The sequence below is a fragment of the Amphiura filiformis genome, chromosome 12 (assembly GCF_039555335.1).
Source record: "Amphiura filiformis chromosome 12, Afil_fr2py, whole genome shotgun sequence".
In the NCBI taxonomy this organism is placed as follows: domain Eukaryota; kingdom Metazoa; phylum Echinodermata; class Ophiuroidea; order Amphilepidida; family Amphiuridae; genus Amphiura; species Amphiura filiformis.
Window position 1 is genome coordinate 49,609,982 of NC_092639.1, and position 18,727 is coordinate 49,628,708.

Here is an 18,727-nt window from a genome sequence, read left to right on the forward strand (position 1 = left end):
GTCAACTTGGTCAAGGTGAGCATAGGCGACTCTCTATTCAAAAATAGGTTCACATTGATGTTGTCATACAAATGATACCAACATGGCTTACCGCATCTCCAGTTAACATTGCCCATCAACATGATTGCTATTCAGAGACTATAGGGGCTCTGGGAGATTAGCATGGTTTGGATACAGGACTGGTATGGACGATTTTCAGAGACTCGGGCGGTAATGGTTATGTTTTAATAATGAAAGCGTCTTGATTTTAAAACATATTTTGATATTTTTCTGCATAATAGCAACGTGGACGTATGGGGATTGGAGTGATTGCAGTGTGACCTGTGGGACTGGCACACAAACCCGAACGCACCAATGTGTTCATACGGATGGTACAGATGCCAATGGGCTATGCTCGGGAGACCCATTGGTGGAACAAATTTGTACCCAACAGGAATGTCGTAAGCAAAAATGTGGAATGATCGGCGGAAATTAAATTAAATATAATATATTTCGCGTAGACCGGAGAAATTAAATCTATTATATACAGCCAATTCCTACTAGTATTAGTAAAATTGTGACTTATGGTAGCGACTAATTACCCTTTCGTAACTTTGATCTTTTCTGAATGCATAATAGCAACGTGGACGTATGGGGCGTGGAGTGATTGCAGTGTGAGTTGTGGGACCGGTACACAATCCCGAACACACCAATGTGTTCATGGTACAGACGCTGATGGGCTTTGCTCGGGAGACCCATTGGTGGAACAAATTTGTAATCAACAGGAGTGTCGTAAGTAACTTTAATATAAAAGCAATTAGGAAAACAGTGGAATGATCATCGGCGGGGAATAAACACATTCTTTTCGCGTAAACTGGAGAAATTAAGTATGTACAGGTTGTATCAAAATGGTTCGTACCCATCGGGTTTAGTGTATATTGAAAAGCTCACGTCTTCCAAATGCAACATAGAAACCTCTTTGAATGGCTAGAATTCATAGTTTATAACCTTTTATTACAGCAATCTAACAACATTTGGTGGATCTTATGTTGCATTTTGATGAGGAAGATTTGTCCATAATTATTGAAAACTGATGGTACCAATCATTTTGATACAGCCTGTACAACCAATTCCTACTAGTATTAGTGAAATTGTGACTTATGGTAGCGACTATTATTGATCTTTTGTAACTTTTGATCTTTTCTGAATGCATTTTAGCAACGTGGACGTATGGGGCATGGAGTGATTGCAGTGTGACATGTGGGTCCGGCATACAAACCCGAACACACCAATGTGCTTATACAGATGGTACATATGCCGTTGGGCGTTGCTCTGGAGAACCATCGGTGGAACAAAATTGTAATCAACAGGAATGTCGTAAGGAACTTAAACATACAAGCAAAAATGTGGAATGATCGGCGGAAATTAAATAAAATATAATATACACCTTTTTTCGCGTAGACCGGAGAAATTAAATTTATTATATACAGCCAATTCCTACTAGTATTAGTAAAATTGTGACTTATGGTAGCGACTAATTACCCTTTCGTAACTTTGATCTTTTCTGAATGCATAATAGCAACGTGGACGTATGGGGCGTGGAGTGATTGCAGTGTGAGTTGTGGGACCGGTACACAATCCCGAACGCACCAATGTGTTCATGGTACAGAGGCCAATGGGCTATGCTCAGGAGACCCATTGGTGGAACAAATTTGTAATCAACAGGAGTGTCGTAAGTAACTTTAACATAAAAGCAATTAGGAAAACAGTGGAATGATCATCGGCGGGAATATACACATTCTTTTCGCGTAAACCGGAGAAATTAAGTTTATTATGTACAGGTTGTATCAAAATGGTTCGTACCCATCGGTTTTGGTGTTTATTGAAAAGCTCACGTCTTCCAAATGCAACATAGAATCCTCTTTGAATGGCTAGAATTTATAACCTTGTATTACAGTAATCTAACAACATTTGGTGGATCTTATGTTGCATTTTGATGAGGGAGACTTGACTAGCAGCGACTATTATTGATCTTTTGTAACTTTTGATATTTTCTGAATGCATAGCAACGTGGACGTATGGAAATTGGAGTGATTGCAGTGTGACCTGTGGGACTGGCACACAAACCCGAACGCACCAATGTGTTTATACAGATGGTACATCTGTCACTGGGCAGTGCTCTGGAGACCCATTGGTGGAACAAAATTGTATTCAACAGGAGTGTCGTAAGTAACTTTGACATTATAATTCAAGATATTTCAGTTCAGAAAAAGTGTACTTTGACCTATCTAGTGTAACATTGGACTATAATAAACATTTTCTGGATTAATAAAAGCAATTCCTTTGTGATATTGTGACTTATGGCAGCGACTAAAGTTACTATTGTTGTACCTTTGATTTGTTTCTGCATAGCAACGTGGACGTATGGAAATTGGAGTGATTGCAGTGTGACCTGTGGGACTGGCACACAAACCCGAACACGCCAATGTGTTAATACAGATGGTACAGAGGCCAATGGGCTCTGCTCGGGAGACCCATCGGTGGAACAAAATTGTATTCAACAGGAGTGTCGTAAGTAACTTTGACATTATAATTCAAGATATTTCAGTTCAGAAAAAGTGTACTTTGACATATCTAGTGTAACATTGGACTATAATAAACATTTTTTGGACTAATAAAAGCAATTCCTTTGTGATATTGTGACTTATGGCAGCGACTAAAGTTACTATTTTTGTACCTTTGATTTGTTTCTGCATAGCAACGTGGACGTATGGAAATTGGAGTGATTGCAGTGTGACCTGTGGAACTGGCACACAATCCCGAACACACCAATGTGCTTATACAGTTGGTACTTTCGCTGATGGGCTATGCTCGGGAGACCCATTAGTGGAACAAAATTGTATTCAACAGGAGTGTCGTAAGTAACTTTAACGTAAAGCAATTACTACTATTTCTGATTGTGACTAACAACAGCTTACGGCAGCAATTGAATGACTATATTATGTTGTACCTTTAATTTTGGCATAATAGCAACGTGGACGTATGGGAATTGGAGTGGTTGCAGTGTGACCTGTGGGACTGGCACACAAACCCGAACCTACCAATGTGTTCATACAGATGGTACAGATCCCGTTGGGCAGTGCTCTGGAGACCCATTGGTGGAACAAAATTGTATTCAACAGGAGTGTCGTAAGTAACTTAAACATACAAGCAATTCCTCAGTGGCAACTCATTAACACGAACATCTCTGGGCCTCACAATTTGTGTTAACATTAATTCGTGTTATTAGGTTACATTATAACATAGAATAAGCCTGGGACTTTAAAAACACTTCAAGTTATCAGAAATATCATGTTAACAGAGCTTGTGTTAAAGAGTTGCCATTGATATTTGTGATAGCCTGTTATGGCTTATGGCAGCGACTAAACTATTTTGTACCTTCGCTTTGTTTCTTCATAGCAACGTGGACATATGGGAATTGGAGTGATTGCAGTGTGACCTGTGGGACTGGCAGACAATCCCGAACGCACCAATGTGTTCATACGGATGGTACTTTCGCTAATGGGCTATGCTCGGGAGACCCATTGGTGGAACAAATTTGTACCCAACAGGAGTGTAGTAAGTAATTTTAGCGAACTTTAACTTTCATTTCTTGAGAAAAAATAACGACGGGCACAGAAGGTACCTGCATCCAGTAACAACCTGGTATTATAATAAAAAATTAAATCCCACATGGATAGATTGATTATTTTTCGGTCTGAGAAACTCAATATTGTTAGTGGAGTCAGAGGTGTACAGGGGGCAGGAGGTGCAAGTCCTTTGGTCGAATTACCGGGACAAAATTGAGCAAACGTTGTAATGTGCACCCGGCTTTATATGACATCATTGTCCCAAATTTGACCCATTTTAGCGTTAAAACTAAACATTTGTCCCGCAAATGTTTGCCCCCACTCTGGTGTGGTAGCCTTTGTACCTTGGTGCGGACGTAGCCTTCTTTCTCTCTCTCTTTCTCTAACCTTTTCTCTTTCTTTCTTTCCTTTTTCGTTCATCCTCTAAAACGGTCTATTAATAATTGAATTCGTGACGGTCTTTCGTTCATTTTATATTTCATTTTATAGCTAATTATTCCTCAGTCGTCTAGGTGGCCTCGATCGGCTGCTCAGTGAAGTTCTCCTCAGCCAATGAAACCTACAGCCACGTCCAAATCAAGCGATTGGGTCAGCTAACGTCCGCGAATACGTCGAAAGTTTTGATCCAAAGACCAACGCCATCTTGTACTCGAGTGTATTTTATCATCCACGAGGAGAAGGCGCGAGAGGCATTTCCTTTCATTAAATTAGTGGTGATTGGATTTGAAAACAATAAGAAATTATCTCTCAGCACCTGAAACATCTCATTCATGCGTGCCAATACCACGTGTGCAACAACGACATGTTACACACGTGCATGGGAATACTGTTCTACATCGGCGCCATTGACGTTGCGCCTCAAATACGCATATTCCTAGCAAACACAAAAAATATTCTTAAAACGTTCTATACGTTTTATAAACACGTTTTGGTTTTATTCAAAACGTTTTAATAACATTTAAATGTCGGGTTATATAAAGGTCATAAAAACGTTATTAAAACGTTTTATATAAAAGCACATCAAGAACATTTTAAAAATGTTGTCAAAATGTAATTGTAAAACATTTTGGCAAACATTTTGCAAAATATTTTGTTAACTCTTAAATAATATGTTAGAAGGTTTTGCATCAAGTTTTCGGAATGTTATTACAAAGTTTGGAAACGTTTTCTGTTTGTTCCGGTCAAAGTTGCCTCGCGCTATGCATGCTGGAATAGAGAAGTGAGAAAAAGCTGTCGAATTCGTGTAACGCGCCAGACTTTTCTATCCCAGCATGCATAGCGCGAGCCATCTTTTGCCAATCAGCAGTAATACATAATTATGGCAGAAGCTGGTCAAGTCGGTGATATGAGTTGTGATTGTGAAACGCACCAGCAGTTTTCTCCTAGACCAGTGATATACATAGATATGACGAGAAGTGAAATTCGGCACCCAATGACTTTTAGTCTGATTAGTCATCATTATTCGCCGTTAAAGTGACGTCGGATTAACTACCATAGCAATAGATGAAAACAATTTTTGAATAGATCGCCCTACACTACAAGCAGATTGCACTAATCACCTGTTTATGTCAGCAAACATAGATTGAATACAATACCGCTCTTTTCAAAGATACTAATCTTACAGGTGCGAGTGATCAGCCTTTCTTTGACAGCTATGTTTCAATACATCGGTACTGCGTGAACGTTGTAGTGCAGGGCGATGTTATTCATCTATTGCTATGGTAGTTAATCAGATTAACTACGTCACTTCGACGGCGAATTGTAGATAATTTTTTGGCATCTGTATACAGCACCATTACGATTTATGTATAATACGTCTATTGATTACAGATACTGGTTTAAAAAATCGTGTAGATATGTGACATGAAATTTAGGCGGTGTGAACAAAAACGTGATCCCACCACCACTACAGTTGGCATCTTTAGTAAAAAGCTATTATCATAATTACTTTTTGTCAGGAAAATAATATTAAATATTAAATTAAACTAATTTAAAGGGGCATTTCGTGATCCACAGCCTCATCCCCCACTTTTCTCAAAAAAAGTTGAGATTTTTATATCACTGGAAACCTCTGGCTACATAATGTTTATGTACAAAATATTTCTTGCAGATTAATTCGTTTTGCAAAGATATCGTGAAATTTGAATTTCGTTCTGGTGCACCAGAACGAAATTACAACGTATTGTCTATGGAACAGTGTAATACACATAATCATGCATAACTCGCAAACGCAAAATCAGAATCAACTGACATTTTGGAAATAGGCTTTTTTCGTGGATATGTACTGAAAAATGTCATAAAAAGAGGATGCTAGGATCACGAAATACTCCTTTAAGTTACCAAGGGAATTAATTGTGCTAATGATAATGGAGTAGCTAACTAATCATGCTAGGATGCAGCTACTCGTATAAACAAGTGTTTGGTGCCAGCAGAGAAGAGTCAGGTATTAAAACGATTGATGGCATCTTTAATTGCGAATGTAAGAAAAGTAAATTTCTGTAAATTGCTGAAAGACATTGTGTGGAATGCGGATTAGTGTTCAACTGTTGTTTCGTTAATAAAAGATAGGAGCAGGTATATAGTAGCATGCAAATTATTAAGCCTATCCCCAAGATATTCTAAATTTCTGCATGGATCGATAGTTGATCGAGGTGAGTATAGAAAGGAACCCCTCGTGATTATACGTATTTAAATATTTTAATGTTTTTATCATTAAGTGTTTAGGAGTGTTTGTGTGTTTATAGTGTTTAAATTGGTAAATTGTGTGTTTACCGTCTATACATTAACTGTGGTAAACAATAGTGTTTAAAAAGTGTTACAGTATTTTTGTGGCAGCTGAGAGTACACCAGGCATATCGAATTGCATTCTGAATACGAGTAATGTCCTTCTGATTCAAATAATTTTGATTTTTTGAAATTCGCGATATAATACAAATTTATGACAAATTATTAAAATTTGATATTTTTTATTTTGATATTTAACAGTCCTCGAAGTAAACTTTACAAATCTAATGATATGTACTTAAAGTGTATGTAGCTGGGATGAAAAGCCGACGATCAATTGAAAATTTTAACCTTTCATATTGAAGATATACATTTTCCCCAAAAATCAAATTTTAATTTTGTTATTATTTATTCAAAATAATGCTGAAATGGTTACATGTATGAGTATGCTAACAACTGTCAGGAATAGTTTTTCTGTCAGGAATAGTTTTTTCTTTTAAGGTAAAGTGAAAGACACTCCGCTGGTTATTTTAAATGTTTAATACGCAATTATGTGAAAATTGCCCCGTTGACCTGACAAACACAGCAAATTTGGCTGATTTCATTTAGGTGTAAGTTGGGACATGTGTAAACATTAAAAAAATGGGCCAAAAAGAAATAAGGTTTGAAAATAATTTGCAATTTCTTATTATAAGATCGTACATTATGGCTTTAATATATGATACTTTGGCTGGGAGACATGCATGTTTAATAGTTAATAAACTGCTGCGGGCAGTGGAGTAATTAAAAATTCCATTAAGAGAATTTAATATATTGTGGGGAATATCACATGAATGTTACCATGGTATCGAGACAAAGAAGCACAGCATAATTTGCCGAATAAAAAATAAAACTGAATTTTATGTATGGACACTGTTCGCGGAGTTCAGATCCTGCTTAAAATTTTGCTTATCGTGTTAATGTTAACAGACTAGAGCAGAGAACAGTATGTAATGTTTTTATCAAGTTGTACCTGGGCTGTTAAGGTGAGTAAACCCACAGAAAAACCCCAAATAGCATTCTGTAATACCATATGCTTCCATTGCAGTCAAGTTAGCTCAATCGATAAGGCGATCGACTGTGGTGCGAGAGGTTGCGGGTTCGAACCCTGGCGGTGCCTAGTATGCTCTCGTGGAAAAATTGAGCTAGCTTGAAATCCCCCTGGACAAGGAACTCACTGATAATTTGTCTCGTTGCAGCCGTCCGAAACTTGGGGAGCTGATTCTGGTTGTGTAGGTTATTTGTGGAATGTCTAGGGTGTGCGCTCTTGAAGCAGCAAAGTCCCTGAATTGTTGTTTAATGGTTTATGGAATGATATGGGGCCATAGTGGTCAGCGTCAACCTGTAAAGTGTGCTGAGACTTGTGGATCAACGTCTAGGCGTTGTGCCTGTGCGTAGCGCACTATGAATCACTGCGCTTTTTTTTTTAACGGAACCACTCACCACACACACGCCCCCCCCCACACACACCCCCTCCCCACCACACAAACTAACAAAATCCTCTCAGCACACACCCCTCCACCTCGGATAAACAAACCAAAAAGACTACTTATTCTTCGTTTTATTTTCAGTAAATTATGATGATGTGGCTTCATCGTCAGCGGCAGTTGATGGATAGAGTCACGGGTCTGCAATGGGTAATACTCTTGCTGTGGAGCATATCAGGTAGGCCTATTTATGTTTTTTGGTTACTAAACTAATGCCCCAATACCAATGTATTCTAACAGTCAACCTACAGGAAAATAATCCAAAAGCAAAAACTAGACGTATCCAACGAGCCAAGTAATGATCAGAATTCATTCGGCCATTACTTGGTCCATCCATATCAAACTGGTGTTGTGACTTCCCAATTGGGTGAAAAAAAAGCCGCTTTATAAACATGTTAAAGTTGATCTTATATTTTATCGTGTTGTAAACTTTCATCATTCTTTTGTGCACGTGTAACACGGGTGATAGAATGCAGTTTAAAATCCCCGCCTAGCCTGCATTATTTTACATTTCAGATGGGTTGGCTCCAGTCAATGTCTGACATGACATTGTAGTGTAGGAAGGTGTGAAATTGGATTCGTCTATAAGGCAGCTAACGCTGGCCAAGCAGATGGAGTTGAGGAAGTGCTCTGCTCATCCCCAGTTCGTTCGCCAGTTTGATCCCCATGCCTCAATGCAACTCACCCAATGCAAGCAAACCAATACAGATATCTCAAAGGCGCACTTCGTGATCCACAGCATCATCTCCAGTCACAACTCCAAAAAGATTTTTATACCATCAAAAACCTAGGACAACAAAATTATTATTTTAATGCGTACGACTTCCTTGCAGATTCGACCATTTGACAAAGACATCGTCCAATTTGCATTTTCTGTCTATCGACAGATATAACGCAGCACCACAATATCCCAATCATCTAAAATTTTGGAAACAAGATTTCTTTTTTTTTTCCGGATATATTGAAACATAGACCTACCTTAAAATAAGGATACTAAAATCACGAAATCAGATATCGTAAAACTAGAGCAAAACACCGTGCAAGGAAAATAAAAAATGAGGTAAATTATTTGATTATATTAGGCTGGCGGGTAAGCATCATTAATTGATCTCGTACACTGGTATGTAACAGGGGTCGCATAATAAGGAGTCTGCGCGTCCAGGGACTCCTTATTTTCTGATTTGGCCAATTTTGGACTCCTTAAATCACAAGTTGAAAGTGACCAAAGAGTCCAATACAAACCTGGGATATGATATTAGAAAGAGCTCTCCCAATATGGGATAAGACAAGGATATTAAAAAAAAATCACCGAGTAGGATCTGTAATTATATATACATGTAATATAGTTCTGATGTATCATTACTTGGAATTTTTAATCAAATAAAAAAAATACAAATTTTGTTTGATGATGGATTGATTACCCATGTTAACCGGTATCTATTTATAATATTCATTCATTTCTTAGCCCAACAGATACAGGTAATAGCATTTAAATGCGAAGTAGGTAGAGAGCGTGATGTGAATGATAACTGGAGATGGGTGTTAGCTAACCCAAACCCATGCGAATGCACCAGCGTCATCATGGGTGGAGTCAATTCCTGGCCACCAAGGAGATCGTTTGTGCCGGTGTACGTTGATGAGCCTCTCTTGACTGATGATATTAACAAAATTTGGAAACATTACAAGCTACATTGTCAAGGTGAGTTGACACAAGTAAACTTGGATGTTTCGGATGTGTACAAAATCTCATAAGCAACGAAATTAATGACATTTAATTAATAACAAAATATAGCTGATAAATCACCAAACGGTCAAAAACTATTGATTAAATTCATGCATTTCACAAAAAAAAAAAAATCTTTGACCCAGATTCTATTGTACATGGCCAAATGTTGGCGTAGAGAAGCATGATCAATTATGGTGTTAGTGTGTTCTTCAAACCAACCCGCACACTAAGACAAATCCTCATGTCATCCCAAGGACAAGACAGACAAGAAGGACATTACAGGTCCGGTATATTACATCCCGTGCCAGGACAAAACTGTTACCGGTACCGGACAGTGCAAAGAAGCTGAACGCTCTCTGAAAACACGTTTTAATGAACACAGGAGACCCAGCAGTATATAGCATCAGAGGTCTCATTTTATGGACTTGGATAAAGTCTGCATACTCGACAGAGACAGCAGGTGGTTCCAACGTGGAGTCAAAGAAGCAGTTCACATAAAAGCAAACCAACCATCTTTCAACAAAGACGGGGGCCGGTTCAAACTTTTAGGAGTCTACGAGTCTGTTATCAGGTCAAAGGTCAAGAAAATCACGACCTGACACAGTCATTCACTCGATGATCTAGCGGTGTTTGCATTCACATACTGAAACAAATAAAGCTCACACGCAGGAGGATGAAAACGGCCAGAACCGCAAGACCTGTATCGAAAGTCGATTACTGGCTTCCTTGACTCATTTCTTATAAGATCAATGCGTTAATTGAGTTTTTTCCTTTAAAAGCCCATTCAGATCACAGTGAAAGTGTGAAAAACAAAAGTACTTAAAAGCGGGGGTAAGTCATTAAATTGGCATTGGGTATATCTGAAATGAAAAGTTTGGCAAAAATGAGGAAAACAGCACGCAACAGGAGTGTCGTAAGTACTTTTATCATTCAGGCAATTCCTATTATTTTTGATATTGTGACTTTATGACAGCGACGTAACTATGGGTAACATTTGATTTTTCTACATAATAGCAACGTGGACGTATGGGGATTGGAGTGATTGCAGTGTGACTTGTGGGACTGGCAAACAAATCCGAACACACGAATGTATTGATTCAGATGGTACAGACGCCGTTGGGCTATGCTCGGGAGACCCATTGGTAGAACAAATTTGTAATCAACAGGAGTGTCGTAAGTACTTTTATCATTTAGGCAATTCCTATTATTTGGGATATTGTATGGCAGCGACTAAACTATTTTGTAACATATTTTTTGCATAATAGCAACGTGGACGTATGGGGATTGGAGTGATTGCAGCGTGACCTGTGGGACTGGCACACAAACCCGAACAGAAGAATGTGTTGATTCAGATGGTACAGACGCCGTTGGGCAGTGCTCGGGAGACCCATTGGTTGAACACATATGTAATCAACAGGAGTGTCGTAAGTACTTTTATCATTTAGGCAATTCCTATTATTTGGGATATTGTATGGCAGCGACTAAACTATTTTGTAACATTTAATTTTTTGCATAATAGTAACGTGGACGTATGGGGATTGGAGTGATTGCAACGTGACCTGTGGGACTGGCACACAAACCCGAACACAAGAATGTGTTGATTCAGATGGTACAGACGCCGTTGGGCTATGCTCGGGAGACCCTTTGGTGGAACAAATTTGTAATCAACAGGAGTGTCGTAAGTACTTTTGTCATTCAGGCAATTCCTATTATTTGTGATATTGTGACTTATGGCAGCGACTAAACTATTTTGTAACATTTAATATTTTGCATAATAGTAACGTGGACGTATGGGGATTGGAGTGATTGCAGCGTGACCTGTGGGACTGGCACACACACCCGAACACAAGAATGTGTTGATTCAGATGGTACAGACGCCGTTGGGCTATGCTCGGGAGACCCTTTGGTGGAACAAATTTGTAATCAACAGGAGTGTCGTAAGTACTTTTATCATTCAGGCAATTCCTATTATTTGGGATATTGTATGGCAGCGACTAAACTATTTTGTAACATTTAATTTTTTGCATAATAGCAACGTGGACGTATGGGGATTGGAGTGATTGCAGTGTGACTTGTGGGACTGGCAGACAAATCCGAGCACACGAATGTATTGATACAGATGGTACAGACGTCACTGGGCAGTGCGCGGGAGACCCCTTGGTAGAACAAATTTGTAATCAACAGGAGTGTCGTAAGTACTTTTATCATTCAGGCAATTCCTATTTACGTGATATTGTGTCTTATGGCAGCGACTAAACTATTTTGTACCTTTGATATTTTTCTGCATAATAGCAACGTGGACGTATGGGGATTGGAGTGATTGCAGCGTGACCTGTGGGACTGGCACACAAATCCGAACACAAGAATGTGTTGATTCAGATGGTACAGCGGGGGCTACTCAGGAGACCCTTTGGTGGAACAAATTTGTAATCAACAGGAGTGTCGTAAGTACTTTTGTCATTCAGGCAATTCCTATTATTTGTGATATTGTGACTTATGGCAGCGACTGAACTATTTTGTAACATTAAATTTTTTGCATATAGCAACGTTGACGTATGGGGATTGGAGTGATTGCAGCGTGACTTGTGGGACTGGCACACAAACCCGAACACAAGAATGTATTGATTCAGATGGTACAGACGCCGTTGGGCAGTGCTCAGGAGACCCATTGGTAGAACAAATTTGTAATCAACAGGAGTGTCGTAAGTACTTTTATCATTTAGGCAATTCCTATTATTTGGGATATTGTATGGCAGCGACTAAACTATTTTGTAACATATTTTTTGCATAATAGCAACGTGGACGTATGGGGATTGGAGTGATTGCAGCGTGACCTGTGGGACTGGCACACAAACCCGAACACAAGAATGTGTTGATTCAGATGGTACAGACGCCGTTGGGCTATGCTCGGGAGACCCTTTGGTGGAACAAATTTGTAATCAACAGGAGTGTCGTAAGTACTTTTATCATTCAGGCAATTCCTATTATTTGGGATATTGTATGGCAGCGACTAAACTATTTTGTAACATTTAATTTTTTGCATAATAGCAACGTGGACGTATGGGGATTGGAGTGATTGCAGCGTGACCTGTGGGACTGGCACACAAACCCGAACACAAGAATGTGTTGATTCAGATGGTACAGACGCCGTTGGGCAGTGCTCAGGAGACCCTTTGGTGGAACAAATTTGTAATCAACAGGAGTGTCGTAAGTACTTTTATCATTAAGGCGATTCCTATTATTTGTGATATTGTGACTTATGGCAGCGACTAAACTATTTTGTAACATATTTTTTGCATAATAGTAACGTGGACGTATGGGGATTGGAGTGATTGCAGCGTGACCTGTGGGACTGGCACACAAACCCGAACAGAAGAATGTGTTGATTTAGATGGTATAGACGCCGTTGGGCTATGCTCGGGAGACCCTTTGGTGGAACAAATTTGTAATCAACAGGAGTGTCGTAAGTACTTTTATCATTTAGGCAATTCCTATTATTTGGGATATTGTATGGCAGCGACTAAACTATTTTGTAACATTTAATTTTTGCATAATAGCAACGTGGACGTATGGGGATTGGAGTGATTGCAGCGTGACCTGTGGGACTGGCACACAAACCCGAACAGAAGAATGTGTTGATTTAGATGGTATAGACGCCGTTGGGCTATGCTCGGGAGACCCATTGGTAGAACAAATTTGTAATCAACAGGAGTGTCGTAAGTACTTTTATCATTCAGGCAATTCCTATTATTTGGGATATTGTATGGCAGCGACTAAACTATTTTGTAACATTTAATTTTTTGCATAATAGCAACGTGGACGTATGGGGATTGGAGTGATTGCAGCGTGACCTGTGGGACTGGCACACAAACCCGAACACAAGAATGTGTTGATTCAGATGGTACAGACGCCGTTGGGCAGTGCTCGGGAGACCCTTTGGTGGAACAAATTTGTAATCAACAGGAGTGTCGTAAGTACTTTTATCATTAAGGCGATTCCTATTATTTGTGATATTGTGACTTATGGCAGCGACTAAACTATTTTGTAACATATTTTTTGCATAATAGTAACGTGGACGTATGGGGATTGGAGTGATTGCAGCGTGACCTGTGGGACTGGCACACAAACCCGAACAGAAGAATGTGTTGATTTAGATGGTATAGACGCCGTTGGGCTATGCTCGGGAGACCCTTTGGTGGAACAAATTTGTAATCAACAGGAGTGTCGTAAGTACTTTTATCATTTAGGCAATTCCTATTATTTGGGATATTGTATGGCAGCGACTAAACTATTTTGTAACATATTTTTTGCATAATAGCAACGTGGACGTATGGGGATTGGAGTGATTGCAGCGTGACCTGTGGGACTGGCACACAAACCCGAACAGAAGAATGTGTTGATTTAGATGGTATAGACGCCGTTGGGCTATGCTCGGAGACCCATTGGTAGAACAAATTTGTAATCAACAGGAGTGTCGTAAGTACTTTTGTCATTCAGGCAATTCCTATTATTTGTGATATTGTGACTTATGGCAGCGACTGAACTATTTTGAACTATTTTGTATAGCAACGTTGACGTATGGGGATTGGAGTGATTGCAGCGTGACCTGTGGGACTGGCACACAAACCCGAACACAAGAATGTATTGATTCAGATGGTACAGACGCCGTTGGGCTATGCTCGGGAGACCCATTGGTAGAACAAATTTGTAATCAACAGGAGTGTCGTAAGTACTTTTGTCATTCAGGCAATTCCTATTATTTGTGATATTGTGACTTATGGCAGCGACTGAACTATTTTGTAACATTAAATTTTTTGCATATAGTAACGTGGACGTATGGGGATTGGAGTGATTGCAGCGTGACCTGTGGGACTGGCACACAAACCCGAACACAAGAATGTATTGATTCAGATGGTACAGACGTCACTGGGTAGTGCTCAGGAGACCCACTGGTAGAACACATTTGTCATCAACAGGAGTGTCGTAAGTACTTTTATCATTCAGGCAATTCCTATTATTTGGGGTATTGTATGGCAGCGACTAAACTATTTTGTAACATATTTTTTTGCATAATAGCAACGTGGACGTATGGGGATTGGAGTGATTGCAGCGTGACCTGTGGGACTGGCACACAAACCCGAACACAAGAATGTGTTGATTCAGATGGTACAGACGCCGTTGGGCAGTGCTCAGGAGACCCATTGGTAGAACAAATATGTAATCAACAGGAGTGTCGTAAGTACTTTTGTCATTCAGGCAATTCCTATTATTTGTGATATTGTGACTTATGGCAGCGACTGAACTATTTTGTAACATTAAATTTTTTGCATATAGCAACGTTGACGTATGGGGATTGGAGTGATTGCAGCGTGACCTGTGGGACTGGCACACAAACCCGAACACACGAATGTATTGATACAGATGGTACAGACGCCGTTGGGCAGTGCTCGGGAGACCCATTGGTAGAACAAATATGTAATCAACAGGAGTGTCGTAAGTACTTTTGTCATTCAGGCAATTCCTATTATTTGTGATATTGTGACTTATGGCAGCGACTGAACTATTTTGTAACATTAAATTTTTTGCATATAGCAACGTTGACGTATGGGGATTGGAGTGATTGCAGCGTGACCTGTGGGACTGGCACACAAACCCGAACACACGAATGTATTGATTCAGATGGTACAGACGTCACTGGGCAGTGCTCAGGAGACCCATTGGTAGAACAAATTTGTAATCAACAGGAGTGTCGTAAGTACTTTTATCATTTAGGCAATTCCTATTATTTGGGATATTGTATGGCAGCGACTAAACTATTTTGTAACATATTTTTTGCATAATAGCAACGTGGACGTATGGGGATTGGAGTGATTGCAGCGTGACCTGTGGGACTGGCACACAAACCCGAACACAAGAATGTGTTGATTCAGATGGTACAGACGCCGTTGGGCTATGCTCGGAGACCCTTTGGTGGAACAAATTTGTAATCAACAGGAGTGTCGTAAGTACTTTTATCATTCAGGCAATTCCTATTATTTGGGATATTGTATGGCAGCGACTAAACTATTTTGTAACATTTAATTTTTTGCATAATAGCAACGTGGACGTATGGGGATTGGAGTGATTGCAGCGTGACCTGTGGGACTGGCACACAAACCCGAACACAAGAATGTGTTGATTCAGATGGTACAGACGCCGTTGGGCAGTGCTCGGGAGACCCTTTGGTGGAACAAATTTGTAATCAACAGGAGTGTCGTAAGTACTTTTATCATTAAGGCGATTCCTATTATTTGTGATATTGTGACTTATGGCAGCGACTAAACTATTTTGTAACATATTTTTTGCATAATAGTAACGTGGACGTATGGGGATTGGAGTGATTGCAGCGTGACCTGTGGGACTGGCACACAAACCCGAACAGAAGAATGTGTTGATTTAGATGGTATAGACGCCGTTGGGCTATGCTCGGGAGACCCTTTGGTGGAACAAATTTGTAATCAACAGGAGTGTCGTAAGTACTTTTATCATTTAGGCAATTCCTATTATTTGGGATATTGTATGGCAGCGACTATACTATTTTGTAACATATTTTTTGCATAATAGCAACGTGGACGTATGGGGATTGGAGTGATTGCAGCGTGACCTGTGGGACTGGCACACAAACCCGAACAGAAGAATGTGTTGATTTAGATGGTACAGACGCCGTTGGGCAGTGCTCGGGAGACCCATTGGTAGAACAAATATGTAATCAACAGGAGTGTCGTAAGTACTTTTATCATTTAGGCAATTCCTATTATTTGGGATATTGTATGGCAGCGACTATACTATTTTGTAACATATTTTTTGCATAATAGCAACGTGGACGTATGGGGATTGGAGTGATTGCAGCGTGACCTGTGGGACTGGCACACAAACCCGAACAGAAGAATGTGTTGATTTAGATGGTATAGACGCCGTTGGGCTATGCTCGGGAGACCCATTGGTAGAACAAATTTGTAATCAACAGGAGTGTCGTAAGTACTTTTGTCATTCAGGCAATTCCTATTATTTGTGATATTGTGACTTATGGCAGCGACTGAACTATTTTGTAACATTAAATTTTTTGCATATAGCAACGTTGACGTATGGGGATTGGAGTGATTGCAGCGTGACCTGTGGGACTGGCACACAAACCCGAACACAAGAATGTATTGATTCAGATGGTACAGACGCCGTTGGGCAGTGCTCAGGAGACCCATTGGTAGAACAAATTTGTAATCAACAGGAGTGTCGTAAGTACTTTTGTCATTCAGGCAATTCCTATTATTTGTGATATTGTGACTTATGGCAGCGACTGAACTATTTTGTAACATTAAATTTTTTGCATATAGTAACGTGGACGTATGGGGATTGGAGTGATTGCAGCGTGACCTGTGGGACTGGCACACAAACCCGAACACAAGAATGTATTGATTCAGATGGTACAGACGTCACTGGGCAGTGCTCGGGAGACCCCTTGGTAGAACAAATTTGTAATCAACAGGAGTGTCGTAAGTACTTTTATCATTCAGGCAATTCCTATTATTTGGGATATTGTATGGCAGCGACTAAACTATTTTGTAACATATTTTTTGCATAATAGCAACGTGGACGTATGGGGATTGGAGTGATTGCAGCGTGACCTGTGGGACTGGCACACAAACCCGAACACAAGAATGTGTTGATTCAGATGGTACAGACGCCGTTGGGCAGTGCTCGGGAGACCCATTGGTAGAACAAATATGTAATCAACAGGAGTGTCGTAAGTACTTTTGTCATTCAGGCAATTCCTATTATTTGTGATATTGTGACTTATGGCAGCGACTGAACTATTTTGTAACATTAAATTTTTTGCATATAGCAACGTTGACGTATGGGGATTGGAGTGATTGCAGCGTGACCTGTGGGACTGGCACACAAACCCGAACACACGAATGTATTGATACAGATGGTACAGACGCCGTTGGGCAGTGCTCGGGAGACCCATTGGTAGAACAAATATGTAATCAACAGGAGTGTCGTAAGTACTTTTGTCATTCAGGCAATTCCTATTATTTGTGATATTGTGACTTATGGCAGCGACTGAACTATTTTGTAACATTAAATTTTTTGCATATAGCAACGTTGACGTATGGGGATTGGAGTGATTGCAGCGTGACCTGTGGGACTGGCACACAAACCCGAACACACGAATGTATTGATTCAGATGGTACAGACGTCACTGGGCAGTGCTCAGGAGACCCATTGGTAGAACAAATTTGTAATCAACAGGAGTGTCGTAAGTACTTTTATCATTTAGGCAATTCCTATTATTTGGGATATTGTATGGCAGCGACTAAACTATTTTGTAACATATTTTTTGCATAATAGCAACGTGGACGTATGGGGATTGGAGTGATTGCAGCGTGACCTGTGGGACTGGCACACAAACCCGAACACAAGAATGTGTTGATTCAGATGGTACAGACACCGTTGGGCTATGCTCGGAAGACCCATTGGTAGAACAAATTTGTAATCAACAGGAGTGTCGTAAGTACTTTTATCATTTAGGCAATTCCTATTATTTGGGATATTGTATGGCAGCGACTAAACTATTTTGTAACATATTTTTGCATAATAGCAACGTGGACGTATGGGGATTGGAGTGATTGCAGCGTGACATGTGGGACTGGCACACAAACCCGAACACAAGAATGTGTTGATTCAGATGGTACAGACACCGTTGGGCTATGCTCGGGAGACCCATTGAGTCCATTGGTAGAACAAATTTGTAATCAACAGGAGTGTCGTAAGTACTTTTATCATTTAGGCAATTCCTATTATTTGGGATATTGTATGGCAGCGACTAAACTATTTTGTAACATTTAATTTTTTTGCATAATAGCAACGTGGACGTATGGGGATTGGAGTGATTGCAGTGTGACCTGTGGGACTGGCACACAAACCCGAACACAAGAATGTGTTGATTCAGATGGTACAGACGCCGTTGGGCTATGCTCGGGAGACCCTTTGGTGGAACAAATTTGTAATCAACAGGAGTGTCGTAAGTAACTTTAGCGAACTTAAACTTCTTTTGAAAAAAAAAGCCAAGGGCACAGAGGGTACCTGGATCCGGTAACAACCCG

The 18,727-nt window shown here is 40.0% G+C and overlaps 2 protein-coding genes and 2 long non-coding RNA genes across 4 annotated transcripts; all 4 read left to right on the forward strand.

The window, feature by feature from the left end:
• The first annotated feature begins 287 nt into the window (after positions 1 to 287).
• On the forward strand, positions 288 to 1,677 carry LOC140165405 (uncharacterized). Its single transcript, XR_011860706.1, has 3 exons — positions 288 to 440; positions 619 to 771; positions 1,559 to 1,677. It is a non-coding gene; the product is annotated as an uncharacterized lncRNA (long non-coding RNA).
• Positions 1,678 to 1,831: 154 nt separating this feature from the next.
• LOC140166883 (A disintegrin and metalloproteinase with thrombospondin motifs gon-1-like) lies at positions 1,832 to 5,576 on the forward strand. Its single transcript, XM_072190370.1, has 7 exons — positions 1,832 to 1,838; positions 2,046 to 2,204; positions 2,392 to 2,550; positions 2,738 to 2,896; positions 3,010 to 3,168; positions 3,439 to 3,597; positions 4,098 to 5,576. The coding sequence occupies exons 1-7, from the start codon at positions 1,832 to 1,834 to the stop codon at positions 4,118 to 4,120; spliced, it is 825 nt and encodes a 274-aa protein (XP_072046471.1). The 3' UTR covers positions 4,121 to 5,576.
• A 363-nt stretch (positions 5,577 to 5,939) lies between these two features.
• On the forward strand, positions 5,940 to 9,530 carry LOC140166341 (uncharacterized). Its single transcript, XR_011860850.1, has 3 exons — positions 5,940 to 7,357; positions 7,943 to 8,036; positions 9,324 to 9,530. It is a non-coding gene; the product is annotated as an uncharacterized lncRNA (long non-coding RNA).
• A 235-nt stretch (positions 9,531 to 9,765) lies between these two features.
• On the forward strand, positions 9,766 to 18,653 carry LOC140166884 (A disintegrin and metalloproteinase with thrombospondin motifs gon-1-like). The gene is made up of 25 exons (XM_072190371.1): positions 9,766 to 9,871; positions 10,599 to 10,757; positions 10,850 to 11,008; positions 11,104 to 11,262; positions 11,617 to 11,775; positions 12,128 to 12,286; positions 12,379 to 12,537; positions 12,633 to 12,791; positions 13,142 to 13,300; positions 13,396 to 13,554; positions 13,652 to 13,810; positions 14,151 to 14,309; positions 14,661 to 14,819; positions 14,919 to 15,077; positions 15,177 to 15,335; positions 15,681 to 15,839; positions 16,188 to 16,346; positions 16,439 to 16,597; positions 16,697 to 16,855; positions 17,206 to 17,364; positions 17,464 to 17,622; positions 17,722 to 17,880; positions 17,973 to 18,131; positions 18,223 to 18,390; positions 18,487 to 18,653. Exons 1-25 carry the CDS (start codon positions 9,766 to 9,768, stop codon positions 18,651 to 18,653), a joined length of 3,939 nt encoding a protein of 1,312 aa, XP_072046472.1.
• The last annotated feature ends 74 nt before the right edge of the window (positions 18,654 to 18,727 follow it).

Excerpts from the sequence above, each read along its gene's own strand:
- LOC140166883 (XM_072190370.1), top strand. Across the intron at positions 2,205-2,391 it reads TTGTATTCAACAGGAGTGTC|CAACGTGGACGTATGGAAAT; the intron begins GTAAGTAACTTT and ends GTTTCTGCATAG. Across the intron at positions 2,551-2,737 it reads TTGTATTCAACAGGAGTGTC|CAACGTGGACGTATGGAAAT; the intron begins GTAAGTAACTTT and ends GTTTCTGCATAG.
- LOC140166884 (XM_072190371.1), top strand. The coding sequence starts at position 9,766 with ATGATCAATTATGGTGTTAGTGTGTTCTTCAAACCAACCCGCACACTA. Across the intron at positions 14,310-14,660 it reads TTGTAATCAACAGGAGTGTC|CAACGTGGACGTATGGGGAT; the intron begins GTAAGTACTTTT and ends TTTGCATAATAG. Across the intron at positions 17,365-17,463 it reads ATGTAATCAACAGGAGTGTC|CAACGTTGACGTATGGGGAT; the intron begins GTAAGTACTTTT and ends TTTTGCATATAG.